The sequence below is a fragment of the Spinacia oleracea genome, chromosome 4 (genome assembly GCF_020520425.1).
Source record: "Spinacia oleracea cultivar Varoflay chromosome 4, BTI_SOV_V1, whole genome shotgun sequence".
Taxonomy (NCBI): Eukaryota; Viridiplantae; Streptophyta; class Magnoliopsida; order Caryophyllales; family Amaranthaceae; genus Spinacia; species Spinacia oleracea.
The window spans coordinates 4,580,984-4,602,394 of record NC_079490.1 but is presented as its reverse complement, the minus strand read 5'-3'; the positions used below and the strand labels follow the sequence as shown (position 1 = coordinate 4,602,394).

The 21,411-nt window shown below is 35.0% G+C and overlaps 3 protein-coding genes across 7 annotated transcripts; 2 read left to right on the top strand and 1 right to left on the bottom strand.

Annotated features, from left to right (window-relative positions):
• Positions 1 to 930: 930 nt before the first annotated feature.
• Positions 931 to 6,511, top strand: LOC110791434 (tyrosine-protein phosphatase DSP5). 2 transcript variants are annotated; one of them, XM_021996179.2, is made up of 6 exons: positions 931 to 1,085; positions 3,620 to 3,835; positions 3,995 to 4,088; positions 5,621 to 5,669; positions 5,784 to 5,827; positions 5,920 to 6,511. In XM_021996179.2, exons 1-6 carry the CDS (start codon positions 1,066 to 1,068, stop codon positions 6,175 to 6,177), a joined length of 681 nt encoding a protein of 226 aa, XP_021851871.1. In that variant the 5' UTR covers positions 931 to 1,065; the 3' UTR covers positions 6,178 to 6,511. The 2 variants fall into 2 exon arrangements, with proteins under 2 accessions (XP_021851871.1, XP_021851872.1); XM_021996180.2 differs by having other exon boundaries at positions 936 to 1,085; positions 3,623 to 3,835.
• A 5,514-nt stretch (positions 6,512 to 12,025) lies between these two features.
• On the top strand, positions 12,026 to 12,827 carry LOC110791433 (protein METHYLENE BLUE SENSITIVITY 1). Its single transcript, XM_021996178.2, has one exon. The coding sequence runs from the start codon at positions 12,144 to 12,146 to the stop codon at positions 12,480 to 12,482; it is 339 nt and encodes a 112-aa protein (XP_021851870.1). The 5' UTR covers positions 12,026 to 12,143; the 3' UTR covers positions 12,483 to 12,827.
• On the bottom strand, positions 12,687 to 21,375 carry LOC110791432 (WRKY transcription factor SUSIBA2). 4 transcript variants are annotated; one of them, XR_008919296.1, is made up of 8 exons: positions 21,016 to 21,375; positions 20,301 to 20,811; positions 19,275 to 19,448; positions 16,593 to 17,419; positions 16,348 to 16,506; positions 14,879 to 15,611; positions 13,266 to 14,489; positions 12,687 to 13,170 (listed from the first exon to the last, which is right to left on the bottom strand). XR_008919296.1 is itself a non-coding variant. In XM_021996176.2 (7 exons), exons 2-6 carry the CDS (start codon positions 20,697 to 20,699, stop codon positions 14,915 to 14,917), a joined length of 2,256 nt encoding a protein of 751 aa, XP_021851868.1. In that variant the 5' UTR covers positions 20,700 to 20,811; positions 21,016 to 21,375; the 3' UTR covers positions 12,687 to 14,489; positions 14,879 to 14,914. The 4 variants fall into 4 exon arrangements, 1 of the variants encoding a protein (XP_021851868.1); XR_008919297.1 differs by having other exon boundaries at positions 13,266 to 14,479; positions 21,016 to 21,373; XR_008919298.1 differs by having other exon boundaries at positions 21,006 to 21,372.
• Positions 21,376 to 21,411: the final 36 nt, after the last annotated feature.

Here is a 21,411-nt window from a genome sequence, read left to right as displayed (position 1 = left end):
TCGTGTCTACAATCTCAACAACATAGTATTAAGAGTATTAACAATTGCTTTGACATTTAATCGATTTTCACTACTAAATGAAAATTATCACTTATCTATTGCACAACGACTAATGCTAGTTTTGCTGAACTGGACCTTAGTACAATTGAGTTATATTATCCAAAAAAGTTTACGAGTTTTGTTAATTAGTTGACATCTTCAATAGCCTTTAACACTGAGAAATGTTAGATGATCGACTACAAGAAATCTCACATAACAAAATGTTGTTAGTCTTGTTTTTATCTTCCTTTCACTTATTGCAAGACTAATAAGTTCACATAAATGTAGATAGTGGTTGACTAGTTGATAAGTTCAGCTAAGGGTTATTCAAATGTGTATAATTTGTAACTAAAATAAGTTGTAATACGCGTGTTTCCTATTCATTTAAAATCTCTTGAACATATATGAACCCTGAACTTGTTAGATTTGATTGAATCTTACTGGAATTGAATTTATTTGAACTTGGTTAAAACTTATTGGACCTGATTGAAACAAATTAAAGTTGATTAACGGTTCTAAAAAATTCAGTTAAATGAAAATTAGATGAACATAATGCATTCATTAACTAATTTCATGCCACATACATGTACTCACTAGCTAGTCACTCGTACTACTTTTGATCACCTTTAATGTCATCATACAATCTCACTTTGAATAAATAGATTATATTCTTAAATGAACATATAAATAGTAGTAAAAGCAAAAGATTAAATATAAATACAACAATTAATAGCCGTTAATTCATGTTACAACTTTTGGCAAAAAAAAAAAGAAAAAGGTTGAAGTGGTCCATAAAAAAAGATTCAAGAATCATCAACATGCAATGGCTTTTGTAGCTAATGGTGAGTCAAATATTTCAAATTGGATTGCCTATATAAAGAGTCTAATATTGTGGACTCTTTCTCTCACCTTCAAAACCTTCTATTTCTATTTCTAGAAGAATTATTTTATCTCAAGCCAAATATTATAAAGAAAGACTTGCTATAAGTGTAGAATTGGAGGCTAGCTATTCAAAATTTCAAATCAATGGCATACTTCCAATACAGGTAAAGATTAAGCTATATTTTCATGTCACTTATATATCGTATTAGTATACTGCTAAGATTATTTACTATTAATAGTTACACACTGTATTCACATTGAATCAGTGGATGTCAACTAGTTTAGTTGATAACATTTTGATTAGTTGCTATCCAGAAACTGGAATCAAATCCCTTTTACCACAATTATTTTCACCCCGTCATATGTTTGAAAGACATTATTAATCTACTTGATGAAATGCAACTTTTTTCTGGATATGTTAAATAGTACACTTCATAATTCAAACGTAATAGTGTTTTATGGTTGTGCACGTACTTTCTTTGACTTTGATGAAAGAATGATTAGTACTTATTATATGGATATTAAGAATTTGGAAAAAAAAATGTTGTGTATTAAATAGTGTAAACTTTAATTTATCTAACGTGACTAACGATAAAAACCACTAGGAAAATGATGCATGCAGTCCAATTTTAAGATTGCCTATAAAAAGTTAAAAATAAAAACATAAGCTTATACCATGAGAGTTTAGTTTCCTATATTTCATTTCTTGTACCGTAAAAATAAAACTCTTTTATATTTGGTCAACATTATGTAGTACTTGGATTACAAAAAGTCAATAAATTTTATGATAAATTGACAATTTTTGAGTTTAAACGTTGAAGTCAATGATCATACACCACTTTGACACGGCGGCTATGTTTAGCCCGTTAAACACGACAAAAAGTTGCGATTTTTTTTTTCTTTTTTCTAAAAAATAAAAAATAAAAATAAAAACGTGGTTATTTCCTTAATTTTAGTGAGGAATATCAAAATAATCCAAACACATCCCTAGAAATTATGGTACAACAAACAATAAAAATAATTATAACAATAAAAATAAAATAACAATAATAATAGTAATAATAATAATAAAAAAACACAATAAACAATAAAGTAATAAATAATAAATAAAATAAAATAAGGTACGACAATACGATGTACTATTGTATCCCTCTTGGATCGTGGTACTACGTTAGTCAATTGTATAAGATTCTATGAGTCTTACCCTCTTTTAAATCCACACTTGAATAATAAGATATGGAAGTATCCAAGAACCCGCCTCGGCTTAAAAATTTCACGATATTTTTTTATAAGATAAATTTAGATAGAATAAGATATATATGGATAAGTTTAGATAGATTTAAATAATTAATAAATTTAATAAGTCGAATAGGTCGAAACTCTAATCCTAGTATATGTTGTGTACAAGGAAAACATAGTTCGTATCAGTCGACGGTTAAATATTTGTATCGATAATCATGTGATCCGTAGAATAAAAAATAGATGTAGTGTACAATGACTACAAGTCTACAACCGTACAATTTGTCAAATGAATTACCCGTGTTATTATGGTGTGCTTAATCATGCAACTTTATTTTTTTATATTAATTTGATAAGATTATACAAGAATAATCATGCAACTTTGGTGTACCTAAACAAAGGAATGATATTGATAATTGAGTTAATAATTTGTATATCAAATATTTTATTGGATAATGTTTGGCATGACATGGAGTGTCTAGACTCTATAGCACGAATACGTACAGTCGATAAAGGTGTGCAATGTGGGCTAAAATTAGTTTTTCAATACTTCGTACTCCGTATAACACTAGAAGTCTAGAAACGAGAACTTGTCTTTGCCCAAACTTTAAAACCAAAATGTTTCTAAGTATATTCAATTACGCAAACGTACGCAACTCACATTTTCATAGCTCGATCATTGTAGGACTAGTTAAATTTAGCAGTAAATATTCACCAGATCAAAACGAAATCCCAAAAATTTTCCCTTCCTAATAAAATCTATCCCTATAATATTATAATCCAACTCATAATAGTCCGTTAATTTCTTTATTATCTTATTCCGTTCATCAAACGGTTAAACACAACAAGATAACCTTATAATTTATCTGTCTTTTGACTATTTACCCATAAAGAGTTTATACTGCATAATACACATGCACACGCCCTATAGAAAAGGGATAAAATTTTCCAATATTTAATCTCCCTCAAACTCTTTAATTTTATTTCAATAATTACCTTCCTAAATATTTGTTTGACTAGGGTTAACCAAATATTTTATTGTTGAATTGTTAAATTTAATTAAAAAAAATAATATTTTTTTATTTAATTAAAATTGTGTATAAGTGTTGGTGCATTTTAGTAAGCGTCTACCTCACAAGAATCCTAACGGACAACAACTTTCTCTCTCATCCCTTTTCTCTCTCAAGAATCCTACTTTCATCCCTCCTCTTTTCTCCTCTTTCAACCCAATTCGATTTCTTAATTCTTTTTAATTTTTCTTTTATGGGGATTTTCTAATTTTCAATATAAATATTGATGAAATTCCCCTGTTTTCATAAATAATGTGGGAAATACAATTCAAGAAGATTCTGATAATGTTTCTGGGTGGTTGTTGAATTTTTCAATTGTTTTCCTGCAAATTCATCTTCTGGGTAAATAATTTCACCAAATTAAATAATTAAATAAATTTTTCTTGAAGAAGAATGAGCGTGATATTGTGGGAAAAGCAGCAGAAAAAGGAGAAGAAAAAGAAGGAAGAAGAAGGCGGCAAACATGGAGGAGAGAGAAAGGAGGAAGACGATGTTCTAATTCCTCCTACCAATTTTTCAATGGTGGAAGATGGGCTTTACAGATCTGGGTTTCCTGATTCTTCCAATTTCGGCTTTCTCGAAACCCTAAATCTCAAGTCTATCATGTAAGTTTTTGATCTTTTGCTGATTAATTTTGTTCAATTTATGTAATTACAAGTTAATTAGTGTTGCATGATTAGTTATTAATGATTAATTTTGTTCAAATTTATGTAATTAGAGGTTAATTTCTGGTATTAATTATGTATTTTTCCCCAATGTTGTAGATATTTGTGCACTGAGCCATACCCAGAAGAGCATTTGAAGTTTCTTGAATCACATAATATTCGATTGTTCCAATTTGGAATTGAGGGGACTAAGGTATAATTTTCTCTTTTGTTTATTTGTATTCAATTGAGATTGTTCATATGATATTTTTTATTTTATTTTTCTGTAAATTTTTGGGATTTTTATTGGAAATTCCGAGTTTTTAGAGTTGTTTTCATGCTTATTAATCAATTGGTGCATGTAAATAAATTTTTATTGACCCTAATGATGAATCCAGTTTTGGGAGATGATTTTTTCTTACTTTGATTAGGGTTTAATTGATTAGTGAATTGCTGAGTTTAAATTATGTGTTTCTAGGATGATTGGACAGATAACATGATATGATCAGTTTTTTGTTGGAAGTTAACATGAGGTTTGTTATAAGTAACATTAGAACTTTGCTTATGAAAACGATACGTGGAGACGTTGCGTACTAAGATTTCGGTTTTAGTCTGTGTTTATGTGGTTTAGGTTTAAAGATTCTTACAATTAAGGTTGTTATTTGCAAATTTGGGTAACATTGATTGAAAGTTTAAAGAATGGTTATGGAGGGAGCTTGTTTAATCCTCTAAATCGCAGTCAATTTTAATGGATGGTTTATAAGTAAAGGAGCAAAAGAGATATGACCACCTTGCTATAAAGTTTGTGTGACAATCTTCTTTTTTTCGTTATTTCGTAATTTCTCCCTTTCCGGGAGTAAAAGTGGCTTGCCCTAGTTCCATGTTTCTTTGGTTTCACAATAAAATTCCGTCTTTCCTAGCATAAAGTCCACGGAGGGAAAATTTTGAAAGTTACATATGAAAAGTGGATATGTATGAGTCTTATTTGTTGATATGTTGATAATTCTTGATATGTATATGGGATCCTTTATTTGTGTATATGAAGACGTTCGTACCGTGAAATGAATTTGAGCTTTTTGACATGTGGTGGGAAGGAAGCTATTGTCTTTTTTTTTCTTTCTTTTAGAGGATCACATGAGTGGGCTTAAAAGTGGCTTTATCTCTTACCCAACATGACTAAGCTTGAGTCATTTGTGCATTGACGAATCTAATGGACCCCAAAATTGTATGGATATAGTTGGAAAAGGCAACAGAGTTTTTCAAACATCGAAACTTTTTTTCCGAGCCAAAATTTAAACTAGCTTATTGCATTGAACACTCGACTCCTTCCTGTTAAAAGAAGCAAAAACTCGAGGATCTCCGAGGATGGTTTTTATAATGTTAATCTTACAATTCATGGTTGCTGTGATCACTGATAAGGTTGTTGCATTAAATTGGAATAAGATCAGATTCTTTTATACATTTGGATGGTTTTATAATGTTAATCTTACAATTCATGGTTGCTGTGATTATAACTTATAAGGTTGTTGCATTAAATTGGAATAAGATCAGATTGTTTTGAACATTATGGTTGGTAAATGGTAATCCTTCGATAATGGGGAGGAGTTGTTAGTATAATGACTTGAAACATGAAGCAGTCATTGTATTGATTTCACCTCTAATTCTGTTTCTCGTGCATATGTAAAATGCTCTAATCCGGGAAGTAAGTTTATTATTTTCTTATGTTGTTGCTGTTACTTATGGCAGGAGACAATCCCTGAGGATGTCATCTATGAAGCTCTTAGGATTTTGATAGGTAGTTCTACGCGAACAATTACACTGTTTGTGTAAAATAATAATCCCTTGTTCACTTTTTTGACTTCCGAAGTTCATTATTCATCTAAACTTGACTTTCTTTGTTGCCCTGCAGATGTAAGAAACTACCCAATTCTGATTCACTGCAAACGTGGAAAGGTAGTAACTTCAACTCCAATCTTGTACTTGATTTTCCAACATGTCAATTATTTGTTCCCCGTTTAGTAACATCGTTGTCTTGATATCTGCAGCATCGAACCGGTTGCCTCGTTGGTTGTCTTAGGAAGTTGCAGAACTGGTGTTTGGCATCAGTTTACGAGGAATACCAGCGTTTCGCAGGTGCTAAAGCTAGGGCAAATGACATGAAGTTTATGGAGAGATACGATGTTTTGCGCATTAGACAGTCTCTTTACAGTCTCATCTACCAATACCATGGTTATGGTTCGAACAAGAGGCGGTTGCTCGACAGAGAAGACAACTTGGCGAAACCCCGGATCAAATCAAGCTAAGATAAGCCAAGTTAGAGTAGGTTTTTGACAAAACTTTTGCTTGTCAAAAATTTTTACTCTCTGATTCTTTTATACTCTAATTGGGAAAGTTTTGTTTTTGGCCGTCCTTATGCCTGCATTGTTCTTTTAAGGCAGTTTGGAACAAGTGTGGAAATATTGTTTTTTTTTCCCTTCTTTTTTTCCTTTGATTATTTTTGGTGACCATTTCCTCACGTAGGACTAATTCGAGGAAAAGAGAGAGAGAGAGAAAAGGAAAGGATGTCTTTTTACATTTTTAAATAGAAAAATTGCTGTATACCACCCCGATTTATCAATGAAAGAAAAATTTCCCATACATTGTCTCGTTCTTCATTGAATCAAAGTACTCCTGTTTTTTAGAACTTAATTCATTGCAACTTTTTGTTTCTATTTCTTTGGAGCTCTGTAAGGAAAGTGATGCAGAAAGACAGTGAATGAGGTCTGCTCTTCACTGGCTCTGTTTGTTATCTATCATTGTGCATAAAGATGGTCGTGTACTTGTGGGCCGGGCTGGATTGGTCTTTGGGACGAGCCCATGGGCCTAAACAGGTGGGGCCCACGCCAAACCACTCTGTATCGTGCCGGACCCACGCCAAGCCACTCTGTATTGTGCCGGGCCGGGGCGGACTGTCGTGTGATCGTGTCTAAGCCTAATTTTACTAAATTTAGCGTGCTTTGTCGTGTCGTGTTTTTTCCAAAAAAAATGGGGCCCAGGCCTGGCAAACGCCCACAACTTTGTGCTTGTGCCGCGCCGTGCTTTTTCGTTCCCGTGCTGTGCTAGGATTTTATTGTTGCGGGTCGGGCCTCGAGCCGCCCCAGCCCACAACCATCTTTAGTTGTGCATGGTCTTTTAGTTGTTCTGTATGAAAAAAGAAGACGAGAAATGAGGTGCAGGGGCAGCTCCGTGAAGACCGGGATAGTTGCCCCAGGGATCGAGTCTCATCAAGTGATTATGCTTATGGCCGTTCGTTATGGGACGTCTTGTCTAATCGAAGCAGGCTACTAGGCTTGGGCTAGGCCGATTTGCGCCACACGACTAAATTTGATCCGACTCTGCTATTTCTCTCGAGTTGCAGAAACTTCACTGGCTTTGTTGATCTTTATCTGTGTGCATAGTGCAGGGACTTTTAGCTGTTCTTTTGGGGTTTAGAGGATCAGCATATGTTCTTTGTTGCATTGACTTTGACTCCTTTTTAGTTAAACTTTTGGTTTGGAATCATTCAAACTTTCATCCAAAGAAGAAATCAAAGGGCAATGTCCTACAGTGACTTCAGATGCTGCTCATTTCTGCACATACATCAGGGGATTCAGGGCTATCACCTGTCCTGTGTTATATCGATCGATAATATCATCGTTGTAAGGAATGCAAGTACCTACTGTATTGATTGAGCGTTCTTGTGTTTAGGGATGTCAATGAGCTGATACGTTTGTCAACAACTCGTGAACAAGGTCGGTCAAAGCTAGTTCTTTAATAAATAAACGAGTCCGAACAAAATTTTGAAGTTCGTTTAATAAATGATACTACCTTGAACAACTTGGTGTTAGTTGTTCGGCTCGTTTAGGCTCGCGAACAGCTCGTTCATGTTCGTTTATAAGCCCGACCGTGTTTGTTTAAAGCTCGTTCAAGCTCGAATATTAAGATAGAACTAAGTTTCAATTAGATTTTTAGAATATTTTTATTTTACGAGATTATAAAATAGTATTAGTATTATTATTATAATATGCAAAAAAAATATTAGTCCCCCATCAAAAAAAAAATAGTATTAGTAAGTATATTATGCAAAAAATTCACCTGAATTGGTTAGTTCTAAACGTTTAAATTAATTTTACGTTTATTAATATGTCCGTTTAAATTCGATCTTGCTCGTTTATCAAGGCTCGTTTGTGAAAAGCTCGTTTATATTTATATAGCTCGGCTCGGCTCGAGCTTGAATTTAAACGAGCTACGTACTCATGAACTAAGCTCGAACAGTGAAAAACTTAAACGAGCAAAACTCGGACAGGGAAAATGAAAGTTTGTTTAAGCTCGGCTCGATCTCGAGTTGGGAAATTTCTTATCAAGCCTAGCTCGAACAGCCAAATACTCGGCTCGAGTCGGTTCGACTTGTTGACATCCATACATGTGTTGTTTGATTTTGCGGAAAACATATTTGAAGAAGCTAATATTTGAGCTTTCTTGTCAAATGAATAAATGATGACTCTTTGTACCTTTGAAGAGACATCTATATGAATGTTGGGTAATTTATTATTCGTCTAGTCTACAATTTTCTTTGTGCTTTTACAATATTGTCTCTTTTTTTGGCTATTTTTTTGCTACTAAAATACTCAGGAAAATAGGAAATTAAATAGGGATTTTTGTGTCAAAAGTATTTGTTTCTACAATACAAATATAGTTCCTTAACTTTCATAATCAAGCTTTTACTAATTTGTTTTCAAAGAAATATTCAAGATTTTATTATTTCTCTCGATTAATTTTGTACAGAATGTATATTCATGTGTTGATTTTTTCTAAAGATTATTCAGTTGAATTAAGGACTACAATTAAGGCTAAATTCTCAAAAAAATATTTTAAAAAAAATCTTGTTGATATATTGTCCAACCCACTGAAAGATAATAGCCCATTCAAAGGTAAACAATAAACTCAGAAAGAAATCATGGGCCTGAAATAAACAGGAAAATGAGACTACCATAGTAGGAAAATGAGACTACCTTAAAATAATAATTTTCGAGTTTATAAGTTAAGATAGTTTTAATAAGTTTTTTTTTGATAAGAAAAATAGATTAGGAGGCCCTCCTCACGAGGGGTATTCTCAATCTATCATTACACAGGATTGTCTGGAGTTGCGTACTACATGAATAATAAATATACATAAAATCTGTCACTAAATGTCCTACGTTCGCCACCCAATCGGTCGTATTGTTGCTTTCACGAAAAGTGTGATTGATGTCCCATTCTTGGAATTGGCGGAGAAGATTGTTGATATCTGCTATAATAGGTTGAAGTTTCCAAGGGGTGCGCATTCTTCCTTTGATGATATTAATGACAAGGAGATTGTGCCCTTCTATATAGAGTTTGTTGATCCCTTTATTGAGTGCCTCATGAGTTCCGTTATGGAGAGCAGTAGCTTCTGCTAGGTACACTAGTTCGTCACCTAGGTCGAAAGTTTTAATTGAGGTGGGTGAGCCGTCTTGATCTCTGATAATGATGTCGGTTGAAGAGGAGTTAGCTATGCAGGAGCCGTCGAAGTTAAGTTTGTGGTATCCAACAGGGGGAGGAGACTAGGATAAAGGGTTGGGGTTTGAGGGGGAGGCTGAGGGGATGATGAGGAGGGTTGGTTAGGGAACGGCTCGCCAGGTGACTGGCAAGCATCCATTTTCAGACGAAGGTCCCATTCTTTAATAAGTTGATTTCAGGTGAATATAACACATTTTTAAAGTGCATTCTTTTCACCTTAGTTCTAGATAAATACGTTTCAGGTGCAAAAAGTTAAGATAACTTATCTTAAGTTCTGATAAGTTCCTATGAAGTCCAACAAATTTCAATTAAATTTAATAAGTTTATACTCTAAAATTTACCTTATCGTAACAAAGCGTCATTTTATTCAATTTTTTTTTCTTGAACTTATTTTATCTTGTTTACCTGAGAAGAAACTAATCATCTCAGTTTAATTTATCTTATATGAACGTAGTATCCCCTTATAAATTCTTACTCCCTCCGTCCCGAAATATTTGACCTGTTTTCCTTATCGGGTCGTCCCTTAATACTTGACCTGTTTTTAAAAATGGAAATATTCTAACAATATTATATTATTTCCCACTCCATCCCTATTAACCCACCTACCCCCTACTCCATACAAAAAATAATTAAAAATTCAACCCCTACTCTCCCCCAACCCCACCCCTTTACACATTTTCCACTAACTACATTAAAATAATACCCCACTATCAACTATTACCTATTAAATTAAATAAGTCAATTTAAGTCCCTTAAACTCTGTGCCGGTCAAACCGGGTCGAGTATTCCGGGACGGAGGGAGTAACTTATATGGAGTCAATTGTATTTTATACGAACTATTAAGGATTTGTCCTATTCACATTAAATTCACTTTTCAGATAAGTTCATGAAATTACAGATTAATTAAATACAAAATTCAGTTAAATTCAGATTAGTTCAAATAAATTTAGATTAGTTAAATTAAAAAAAAACAAGTAAAAACTATAAATAAAAGGAAAAATTACTTTAAATAATCCAACCTTTCGACGATTTTCCATTAATAATCCAACCTTTCGATTATTATCTAATAATCCAACCTTTGTATCCCATTAACTTTTATTGCACCCAACCGGTCACCAACCTGATACAACAGGTAACTAATACACGTGTCATCTAACCATTCGTTATATAAAAAGTTAAATTTATTTTTTCTTTTTTTTCCCCTTTCATTCATCCTTCGTTCCTTCCTCCCTCTTTCATCCCTCTTGCCCCTTTCATTCAACCTCACCTCCTCTTTACGGAATTCGTAGCCATGGCAAGGAGACGGAAGGCACCGGCGAAGGGTGGTAAGAAGGCGAAGAGTAAAGAGACTCCTGTAGAATCAGTGCGAAGCAAGGGTGTTCGACGGCGCCCGGAGCTGATAATCCGCCCGTGACCAAACGACTTAGTGGTTCGATCGAACCAATTCCGGAGCTTGATTTTTCTGATTCGGATGATAATATTCTGTCACTAGATGAATCTGAAAGAATTTTGGTTGAGCAATCAGCAGCGAGGGTACAATTGACGCAGTGGTTGACCGTGATTAACACGCCGAGTGACGCGCGATTTGGGTGGTGCTAGTGGTTCTACTCATGGCGGAAGTGGTTTCCGGCAACAATCATGTACTCAATTTCAGGCTTTCCTAAGCCTAGTGTTAGAATTGAGTTTGATGATATTGCTGAAGAAGTAGACGATGATCCACCAGTGGCGCCGCCGGAGGTGCGGGGTTGATTGGTGGTAGCAACGATGATGCTCGGCGATGTAAGAAATTCATCTTGGAATTCCGACAACGGTAGTGAAAGCTCCAAATTGTAAAAACTTAAATATAAATTTGATCGAAATTAAACAAGAGATACTCAAATTCATGTGCAATGCCGATAGAATTGCTCAAACATTTGCCTGAAATTATATTTGAACAAGAATCCGAATTTTTTCCCCCAATTTGATTTTTGGGACTTCTATAAATCTGGTGTTGGCTTGTGCGAATATGGGCTTCAAGTATTTGAAACAATGATGACAATTCGAAACTCGAAGGTGGTGAATGGCATGGATGATTGACGAACTGGTGAAAATTCATACGGGAAAGACAAAGGAAAGAGACAGAGAAACGAGAGGGGATGAGTTATTTTTTATTTAAAAAAATAAAAAATAATTATACTGTATTTCCTAAAGTTTTTTAGTTTTTTTTTATCAAAAATAAGAGTGACCTTATTAGCAGGTAAACGGTCATATGGGTATAATAAAAGTTAATGGAGGTGTAAAGGTTAGATTATTCGAAAATAATCGAAAGTTGGATTATTAATGGAAAATCGTCGAAAGGTTGGATTATTTAAAATAATTTTTCCTAAATAAAATTTACTTTACATTATTTTATCTGAAATAAGTCAAACCATCAGTTCGAGTCCAAAAACAGCCCACGAGTCCAAAAACAGCCCACAGAGATTGCGACACAGATAATCTCGTTGAAAACCACCAAGCAGATAACCTTGAATAAAATTCCCCATATACCCCTACCCAAGTTGCTATTTCTCAAACTTCAATTAAATAAAAATATTCCTATCTTTTTTATTTTACCCCCAATTTCTCCCTCGCTTTATAAATTAGGGTTTTCTCCCACCACCCGCAAAATCATCACCCCCTTCTTCAAATCTCAAACCCTAGGAGAGAGAAAACCCCCCCACAAATCTCCACCACCATGACAGGAAAGGCGAAGCCAAAGAAGCACACCGCCAAGGAACTCGCGGCGAAACTCGACGCCGCAACCACCAATCGCGGCGGAGGTAAAGCCGGTGTTGCTGATCGTACAGGCGCCGTAAAGGGAGGTCATGCGAAGATGGAATGCCCTCTTTGCAAAGTCACCGCCCCAGATGTGAAATCGATGAAAATTCATCATGAAGCTAAACACCCTAAAATCCCTTTTGATGAGAACAAGATCAGCAATCTCCATGCTTCAACACCTGCAGCAGCACCATCTACATCTGTCGCTGATCCAAATAAGCCGAAACCTGGAATTCGTGGAAGTTTGAAGAAGTAGTTTTATCTATTTTTACCCTCTTTTTTTTTCAATTTTATAATTTCTGGGTTGAATTTAAGATCTGATGATTCTGTGATGTCGTATTTCAATGAGTTTGTGGGACCTTTTCGTTGTTCTTTGATGTTTTGGAATCTGGGTTCTTGTGAGATAAAGATATGGTGGTGGTGGTGAGTTGAGGAGAGAGAAAATGGGGATTATGATGAATTAATGTTTGATTATTAACAGATTAATCAATGTTTTTTTGGTAATCCTCTTTTTTTTTTAATGGTATATGAAATATTTATGAGTTTCTTGACAAAAAGTGTATATTAATTTTGAATAAAAGTTCAGATCTTTTATGATTAATCATATGTTGTTGTGATAGTTATATTTGGACCTCTTTTTATGAATTAGCAAAATTAAGGTTGATCACTTTTATGAAGAAAAACTATGTAAAAATGGTATGATTGTGGTGAAGATGTTGAAAGGTAATGTTACTTTGCATATTATAGGATTTATAACTCAACAAATGTAAAGGTTGAAGAGGAGAATATTTGCTTTTTTGCTGTTGGAATTATTTGAATTATTGGGGGACTTTTAAATTGTTAATGGTCAAATCTTAACAATGGACCATTTTGAATTAGGCGAAGAGAACGCACCTTGCCCCTTAATACGAATGACATGAAGAGAACGCACCATAACCCTTAATCTGAATGACATGACATAGTTTGAATAAGGGGAAGAGTACAAGCATTAAATATATGAATTACGTGACAAAGTTTAAATAAGGCGAAGAGAACACACCTATGAATGACATGACATGGCGTTGTTGAAATTGCTTTGGTTGAGAATAATCTCTCAACTAGTGTTTAGCTAGTGTTGTTGAAATTGCTTTGGTTGAGAATAATCTCTCAACTAGTGTTTAGCTAGTGTCTAGAGGTGGCAAAACGTCCGGTGATGGACTTGGGATCGTACTTTGGATCGTGGATGGGTCATTGAAACTTGCGGATTTGAAGTGATTTTGTTTTAAATAATTCCCTGTACAAAGTACGGGGTATCGTAGATGATTCATTGAAATTTTCGAGTTTGAAGTGACTTTGTTTTAGATCATTGCCTAACCTTTTGAACTTTGACCGGTTTTTAGGGGTCGAGTTTTATGTTATTTTTAACAGTTTGGTTTAGGCTCAATTGGTTGATAATCCACTTTTGCCGGTTTTAGCATCGTGTAGGGTTGGGTTGGGTCGGTATTAGGAAGGTGTACATAGCTCATCTTAAGTTCGCAAAACAGTTGCAAAACCGCGAACTGCTTGGCAAAAAGAGAAGCTTAAAAATCAAATGCATTCTTGATAATTGCTCACCATTCTAGCTTCTTGGTAGAATCTTCAAATTGATATAAATAAATGCTCTGTTGATTGTCAACTTTAAAAAATGACTTATTTACAAGATTGTAACTGGAGAAAAAACAATTCTGAATCCCAATTCAGAGTTCTTACATAACAAATAACAGGGAACTACTTTGGAACAACAACAAGAAAAACAATAAATAATGGAGTATAACTTCCAAATGTCAGGAATTAGGATGCAAAATACTTTGTGTTCACAAGAAGCTTCAACTGAAAACCAAAAAGAATTCCCACCAATTATGGCGGACCCGGCACCACTTTCACGGCGCGCTCTGGTGCAATATCTGAAGTCTGTTCTGTTGTTTTGGTAACTATAGATGGTAAGAAAAGATAGAAAAACAACCAAAAGGTGAGAACAAAAAATGTCAAAAGCATTTCAAAAAGAAGGAAGTGTTTGATGTAGGAATCAAATTTAAATGTCTGAATCAAAATGGAAAGCTGAGATTGTTCTTTTATCAGCTCCTTAATTCCAATATATGTCTTCCACTCTTCTCATCAAGATGAGTATTCTGAAGTTACAGTCAATATCCATTCATTAGAACTTCTCTGCTTCGAAATTGACTGATAATCATCCTTCTTCTTGCCACCTCTTTTTTTCTACATGAGTATATGAAACTGAAAGCATCTAGCAGGAAACAGGAATGTATGTTCAGCTAGCCAGACAAAAGAGAAGAAAATAACCAATTCACTAATTCAGTATCGCGACCTGAAACTCCTGCTACTAAAAGTGACAACGGGTCGTTTTTTGTTTTCAATTTTCTGTTTTTTACAAAACTAAAAAACAAAATATGAAAACCACAAAAAGTAGTTTTCAGTTTTTTTGTTGCTAGCTTTCAAAATCAACATGATTACTATGTTTATTTCTTAGTTCATGATTCAATCTAAATCATATGACTTACAAAACCAAAAAACCAAAAACCGGAAACTGACAGTGATATCAAGCAAGCCCTAACTATTAAACCCAACATAAAGATAAGAATAGACCCCGGAGAAACAGAGCTTAGTAAATTGTACCTTATTTGTCAACCAGGTTTCAAGCCAAGAAAATATTTAAGGCCGGAAATTTCCCATGGCATGGTTGTATACTGAAGATGAAGTGTTTGTATGGTCAATGTAATTTAGGCCTGTCTCAAATGAGTCATCCATCCGTTCCTGTTTAGGCCTCAAGAATTTGACATCACTTTCACTGAGTTGATGATGTCCTGCTGCATACAAGGATTGATTTGAAGAATGTGATTGCTCAATCTCAGGGTTGCAATAACCAGCAATTGATGAGCGGGGATACCCTAGTGAAAGCGGGAAAGAAAGCTCTGAAATGGACGGTACAATACTACTACTGGCATAACCCGGATGGTGGTTACTCAAACCAAAAGGAGCATATTGAGTGTTGTTTGGCATGGCAGGGAATTTCATTTGGTAAAATGGTGGATTGCCAAAAAAGTTAGGACTGTAAAAGTCATTGTTGCACTCGATTTTTGTATCAAAATGAAGGGGGAAATCTTGAGAGTGAGGTTCGGGTTTAGGGAGGAGATGAGAGTTTCTTGGTAATGCTAGGGCTGTCTGTGTATTAGTTGAAGATGCAGGCAAATTTCCAGTCCCTGAATTTAAATGAGCACTGTTTCTAGCAGCTGGGATTTCATGATTGTGCTTCCCTTCGTAGGTTGTTATGATAAACTTCAGACTCTCTGCGGACCTCTCCACGTGTTTCCTGACAGTGCATCCAGGAGTTGTACATTTGTAGTAGCTCCTACAAAATTTCAGCAACACAAAATGCTTTCAATGCATAAAAACTCTGTTCCAGGGGTGCAAAATCATTGACTTCAACGTTTAAACTCAATTGTCAATTATCATAAAAATTATTGACTTTTTGTTATCCAAGTTACAGAGTATATAATGTTGACCAAATATAAAAGAGTTTTACTTTCACGGTACGAGAAATGAAATACAGGAAGCTAAATTCTCACGGTATAAGCTTATAGTTCCATTTTTAGTTTTTTATAAGTAGCCTTAACCTTAACTCCTTAAGACTATATATCATTCTCCTAGTTGCTTTTGAAGTTAAGAAGTGTCGTTAGTCATGTTAGATAACGTTTAGACTATTTTAGTACGTAATATTTTATTTTATTTCCAAATTCTTAATATCCATATAATACGTACTAATCATTCTTTAGTAAAAGTCAAAGAGAGTACGTGCACAACCATAAAACATTATTATGTTTGAATTATGAAGTATACTACTTTATGATATCCAAAAAATAGTTGCATTTCCTCAAGTAGAATTATAATGCTTTTCAAACATATGCTCCCCATGGCTCCATTGACACAAACCGATGGACACTGGGATGATGAAGTGAAAATAACTGGTGTAGGCGGGATTTGATCACAGTTCAAGGATAACTACGCAAAACCTTACCAATTAGGCTAGTTGACATCAACTGTGAGAAGAGATTTCAAAAAGGGAAGGAAAATAGGTCTAGAGGTACCTTGGATTCGGATTTCCCTTAACAACCTTTTGCCCATACTTGCGCCAGCGATACCCATCATCAAGTATATCAATTTCGCTCTCTACCTGAACAACAACTCTTGGTTCACGGACAGCCCTAGAACCTAAACTTGCCTCGGCAAAACATCCGTCTTTCTTCCTGACAAAATCCAATGCAAAAATAAAGATAACATGCAATTATTATCAGGAGGTTGAATTTCAAGCCCAAAACGACAAACTTTGTACCTTCTTTTCAAGTCAGGTTCAATTTCACTGTCATGTCCAATCAAAAAGCCTCCTCCTTGAGTGGCAGCATCTTCTTCATCATCTTCATGAGTAGCCGGCGTTGATGAGAACTCCGGTGTCCCTGCTGACTCAAACACACCCATCGGCTTTCCTTGATTGGTTGAAAGTAGATCAGAAATTTCAGTCAGAGCGGATGTTGATGATGTCATCTCCACCAACCCATCAGTTTTTCCCCAGTCTGACACAACACCATTGTTATACCCAGATTGTGTACTTCTCCACACACCATTAACTTTCATACAAGAACCATTACCATTACCATCACCTAGCTCTGATGACGTTTCATTGAATGGTAATAACCCCGATGTTAACTTCCGACATTGTTGTGGCTTCGGATGACTGTGTGCATTCTTATAGATGATTTCTGTAATGTGTCCATCAAGAGAACGTTCGACCTTTTTTCTCACTGGACAGTTTGGATGGGTACATTTATAGTAACTCCTAGGATATTCACTACCCTTGACCTGTTTCTGACCATATTTCCTCCAATTGTAACCATCTTCAGCAATTCTTGCAGTTTCAGTATTAGGGTATATTCCATTCTGGCCCCCGTCCAAAGAATCGTGATATTCTTGATCGATTTGGTGGGTCCCTGAATCATCTCCCATGGGAGAACCATTTTCGTGTGTCATTTGAGGACAGGCAACAATGTTTGACTCGCATGGTTGAAAAGTAGATGAGTTTGAATTAACAATCAGGTCATCCAAAGGTTTTCTTTCAGGTGGTGAGTAACCGTAATGACTGTCCGTGCAAACATCTTTACACAACTGCGCAGGAAATGCAAATTCTGAGTGAAACCATCATTAGAAGAACCTATCTATTAGGTTAAAGCATCATATGTGAAAGTGCTTAAAGCTGATGCTTTATATAAACATAAACATGTAAAAAGAAATAGCATGGAGGGACAAATCAGTCAAACTTAAAGCTAACTACAACTTTCAGCAAACATATAGTCACCTCTGCCCACTGGTATCAAAACCTAACATTACCTAATAACATATAAAGAAGGTCTCCCGGTGTCCAGGGGCGGATCTGCATGGGTTTAGTTGCAATCACAAAAAACTGGGACAAAAGCCCTTAAAAGGCAAGAGTTATTATAACTACGGACAACACGTGAGTGTGTGGCTAATAGGGTGATAGACAAGTTTGGTTCAGTGGCTGAACATAGCATGAAGCTTAAACCTTGCTACGGTTAGGTCGCAGGTTCTACCCCCCCCCCCCCCCCCCCCCCCATTTACTCTTTACTCTTTGCCCTTTCCCCTTCACACCTTTTTTGAAAGATTCATTCTTTTTTCATTTTCCGACCTTATTTTTTTCTAATTTATTTTCTAAAAAAAAAAAAAACGTGTCCATTTACGATAGAGCCAAAGATTCATTTGTTCTTTTGGATGTAGATGTAATGGACTAAATCAAAATGGCTCTTAAAACCTCTTCGCTTCCTTTCCATGAAGTAGAAGATGGTCGTCCCGTTATCGTCCCGTTATCACTTTTGGGTCAATTGGAAACAACCTCTCTGCAATTGCAGGGGTAAGGTTGCGTACACCCGACCCCCCTTACCCCGCTTCTTGCGGGAGCCTCTTTGAGGCAATGGGGTAATGATAACGATAATGAATGATATTTTCTAAAAAAAACCTTACATTTTTTATGTCCCCTCTTTTTTGTCTCATAAAATCAGACTATCTCACTTACAATTCTCCAGTCAAACTTGCGATTTGAGACATCAACAATCAACCCCTTAAAAACATGTGTGACTGTCAATTTTACCTAGTTTATACTCCGTAATTTGTTTTTCTTGTGCCAAATTTCAGTTTTCCGCTGCTTGTTGAATTCTCTTGAGTTCTAAATTGCAAAAATTCTGTAGTCTTCACTCTTAAATGGTTACTTACGTAAAACTTTGCAGTATGAAAACTCGACATGTAAAATGGTAATTATGTTTTTAATGTCATCCAACCTCTTAGATATGGGTTGTACTTGAGAATTTGGATTTTGAACTCACGTGACTCAATTCCTGAATCTGCCACTGCCAGTAAGGCAAGGGGGCGGGATGGAAGCAGCTTTACCGTTGCAATAACAGAGAGGATATTATACGAACCAAAGTCAAAGAACAATGAGTCATTCACTCCATCAGAAACCAAAAATCTCTATCAATAAACTAACTAACTAGAAACACATCAATCCCCACAAAAATGTGCCAGGTTTTTATTAAAATCCTTCAAGGTTTAAGAAAACATTTTGGGGGGAGTATATACTGAATTACTGACAAATTACTGGCACTTCTCATTTCTGGTTAAATTAGAATGAATCAAACACAACTATACAAAAAAATGGTTTATAAAATATTTGCATATGGAATCATGTTCCCTGGTACTTTATCTTAAAATGCTACTGCAAAGTAAAGTAGTGATTACTTATTAGTAATCAGCAAGTAATGCTTTCTCCTCCGCCACCCTATCCCTCATCCTCGAAAGAATAAAGATGACAATCAAGCCAACTTTTGAAGAAAATAAAAAAATGGAAAACAAAACAGAACTTTTAGATGATGAAGGTACTGATAAAACACAGAGTAACGTCCAATCCAAAGGACTAGAAACCATGGTACTGATAATAAGAATTGTGTAATACCTGATTATCTTCGTCATGAAAACCGGCCAAAGAAGTGGTTTCAGTATGAGGCTTAAACATGATAGAAGAACCACCATCACTTCCCTTTTCTGCATCCAAAGATGATTCTGAAATCAACATCTGAAACTCTTCTTTAATAGGGCGTGATGCAAAAGATCCAGTTGTTGGAGATAACTACAGGATCAAAGAGAAGGGAAACGGTGTCAATGCCGAGGAAAATTAACATTGCTGATTATAAGCAAAAATGAAGCGTGAAGTCATTTTCAGCTCAATAATTTCATAACAAACTGAAGACAGGGTATGATTATTCTCACTCTTTTCTTCTCTTTTTTCACATTAAGGGCTAGCTTGGTTGCACTTGGGAAGCTATATTTCCCTTATATTTGCAATTCACATGTGTTTTAACTTCTTAGAAATTAAGTATTCTTGTTTGGTTGAGCATAGGAAGTTAGAATTCCCATCAAAAGTTCTACTTAACTAGGGAGACTAGGTAAGCATATTCCTAGGAAGTTTCACTGAAACTTCCTATGCTCAGGTCAACCAAACAACCACTTTGCTCTTCACTTCCTAGGAAATAAAACTTACCATGCATTATAATGTCAACCAAACTAGCCCTAAGAATCGCTTCTGACAGTCATTACATATGCACATCGAGTTCTAATATGGTAGACTGTTTGTAATTCTACTTCAAATCACTAATTTTCTCTGATTGCATCTCTTATATCATCATCACTTAGCCTTTTAAGCCACCTTAAAGTACATTTATTAGCATCTCATAGAACAATATGGTCAAAAACTCAAAAAGTAACACTTCCCCTTAAACTTTGCCAGACATAAGACACTATTTATACTTATGTCCCAACATGTTCTTTTGCATTCCAATATATGCAAGTATATGAATCACTTCAAATCATAGTCTTTCTCTCACTATAAACAAAAGCTAAATAAACATTACATTCATTCAAACAACAATCAAAGAACGACAACATTATCCAAATACTTGAAGGAAAATAGCAGAAAGAAGACCTGTGAATTTGGCAGCAACATTGGAGATTCGAGCAATGTATGTGGACTAATACCAGATGCTACTGTCATAAAAGGTGAACAAGAACCACCACCACCAGGAGAAGACAACAGGCCACTAGTCCTAAATCGAGGGGTACAAATCTTGGAAGCACTAAACCCACACTTCATTGCTCTCCTCTCAGCTATGCTCATACCATTCTTAATCACACTAGAATTATTGACAATGTTCGAGCAATTCGATCCATTTTCGAAATTCAACGAGTTCTCGATTGCTTCACCATTGAAAAACTCGTTCATAGATTCAGTTCCACAATTCTGAGGTGCAAAACCTGAGAATAATCCCTTGGAACCCATCATCAATTCCCTCCATTCATCTAATCCTTCTTCGGTATCTGCCATTAGTAATCCAACAAACACCAATTTCGACTACCTATGTTTCCAGAATTCAAATTCAATTGTTCTGCTCCAAAACCCATTAATTTCATTTCCATAGCTCAATCATTGTCATTTCCTGTTTTCAGATTATTAAGTTAAAAAAAAAAATCAAAATTAATCAACGCTAACAACCATTTTTCAGAAAATCAAGCTAAATTCCATCAACATAACATTCAAAACCTAAAATGTTCTTCAAATTTTGAATTAAAAGCGAATAAATTAATTAGATTAAGCTCAAAAAAATTATTCGAAAAACCCTAAAAATCTCACTTTATAATACCTCACTGGAGCTGGAACTCTGCAATTCACCTCCAAAATTCTTCGTCTTCCTCGAAAATTCGTGAAGAGCAAAGATTTATCAACAGTGAATTTCCGAAATCAAATTCTCATTCAACATTTACAGATTGTTAAATAAATGAATAAAAATGAGAAAATATATCAAAAAAATTGAAAAAATAATCGAAATTTAAACCAGAGAAGTCATAATTAATCAATTAATTAAGGTGCGATAATCGAAATTGATTTTCCGAGTTTCAAATGAGGAAAACTCTTCGAAAATGGGGAAAATTTGCAGGGTTTAGAAATTAATTAATAATATTTTGGGTTTAAATTTGATAAATTAAGCTCCTCTAAAACGCTTTGTTTATTTATTTTTCCATTTTTTAATGGCTGATTT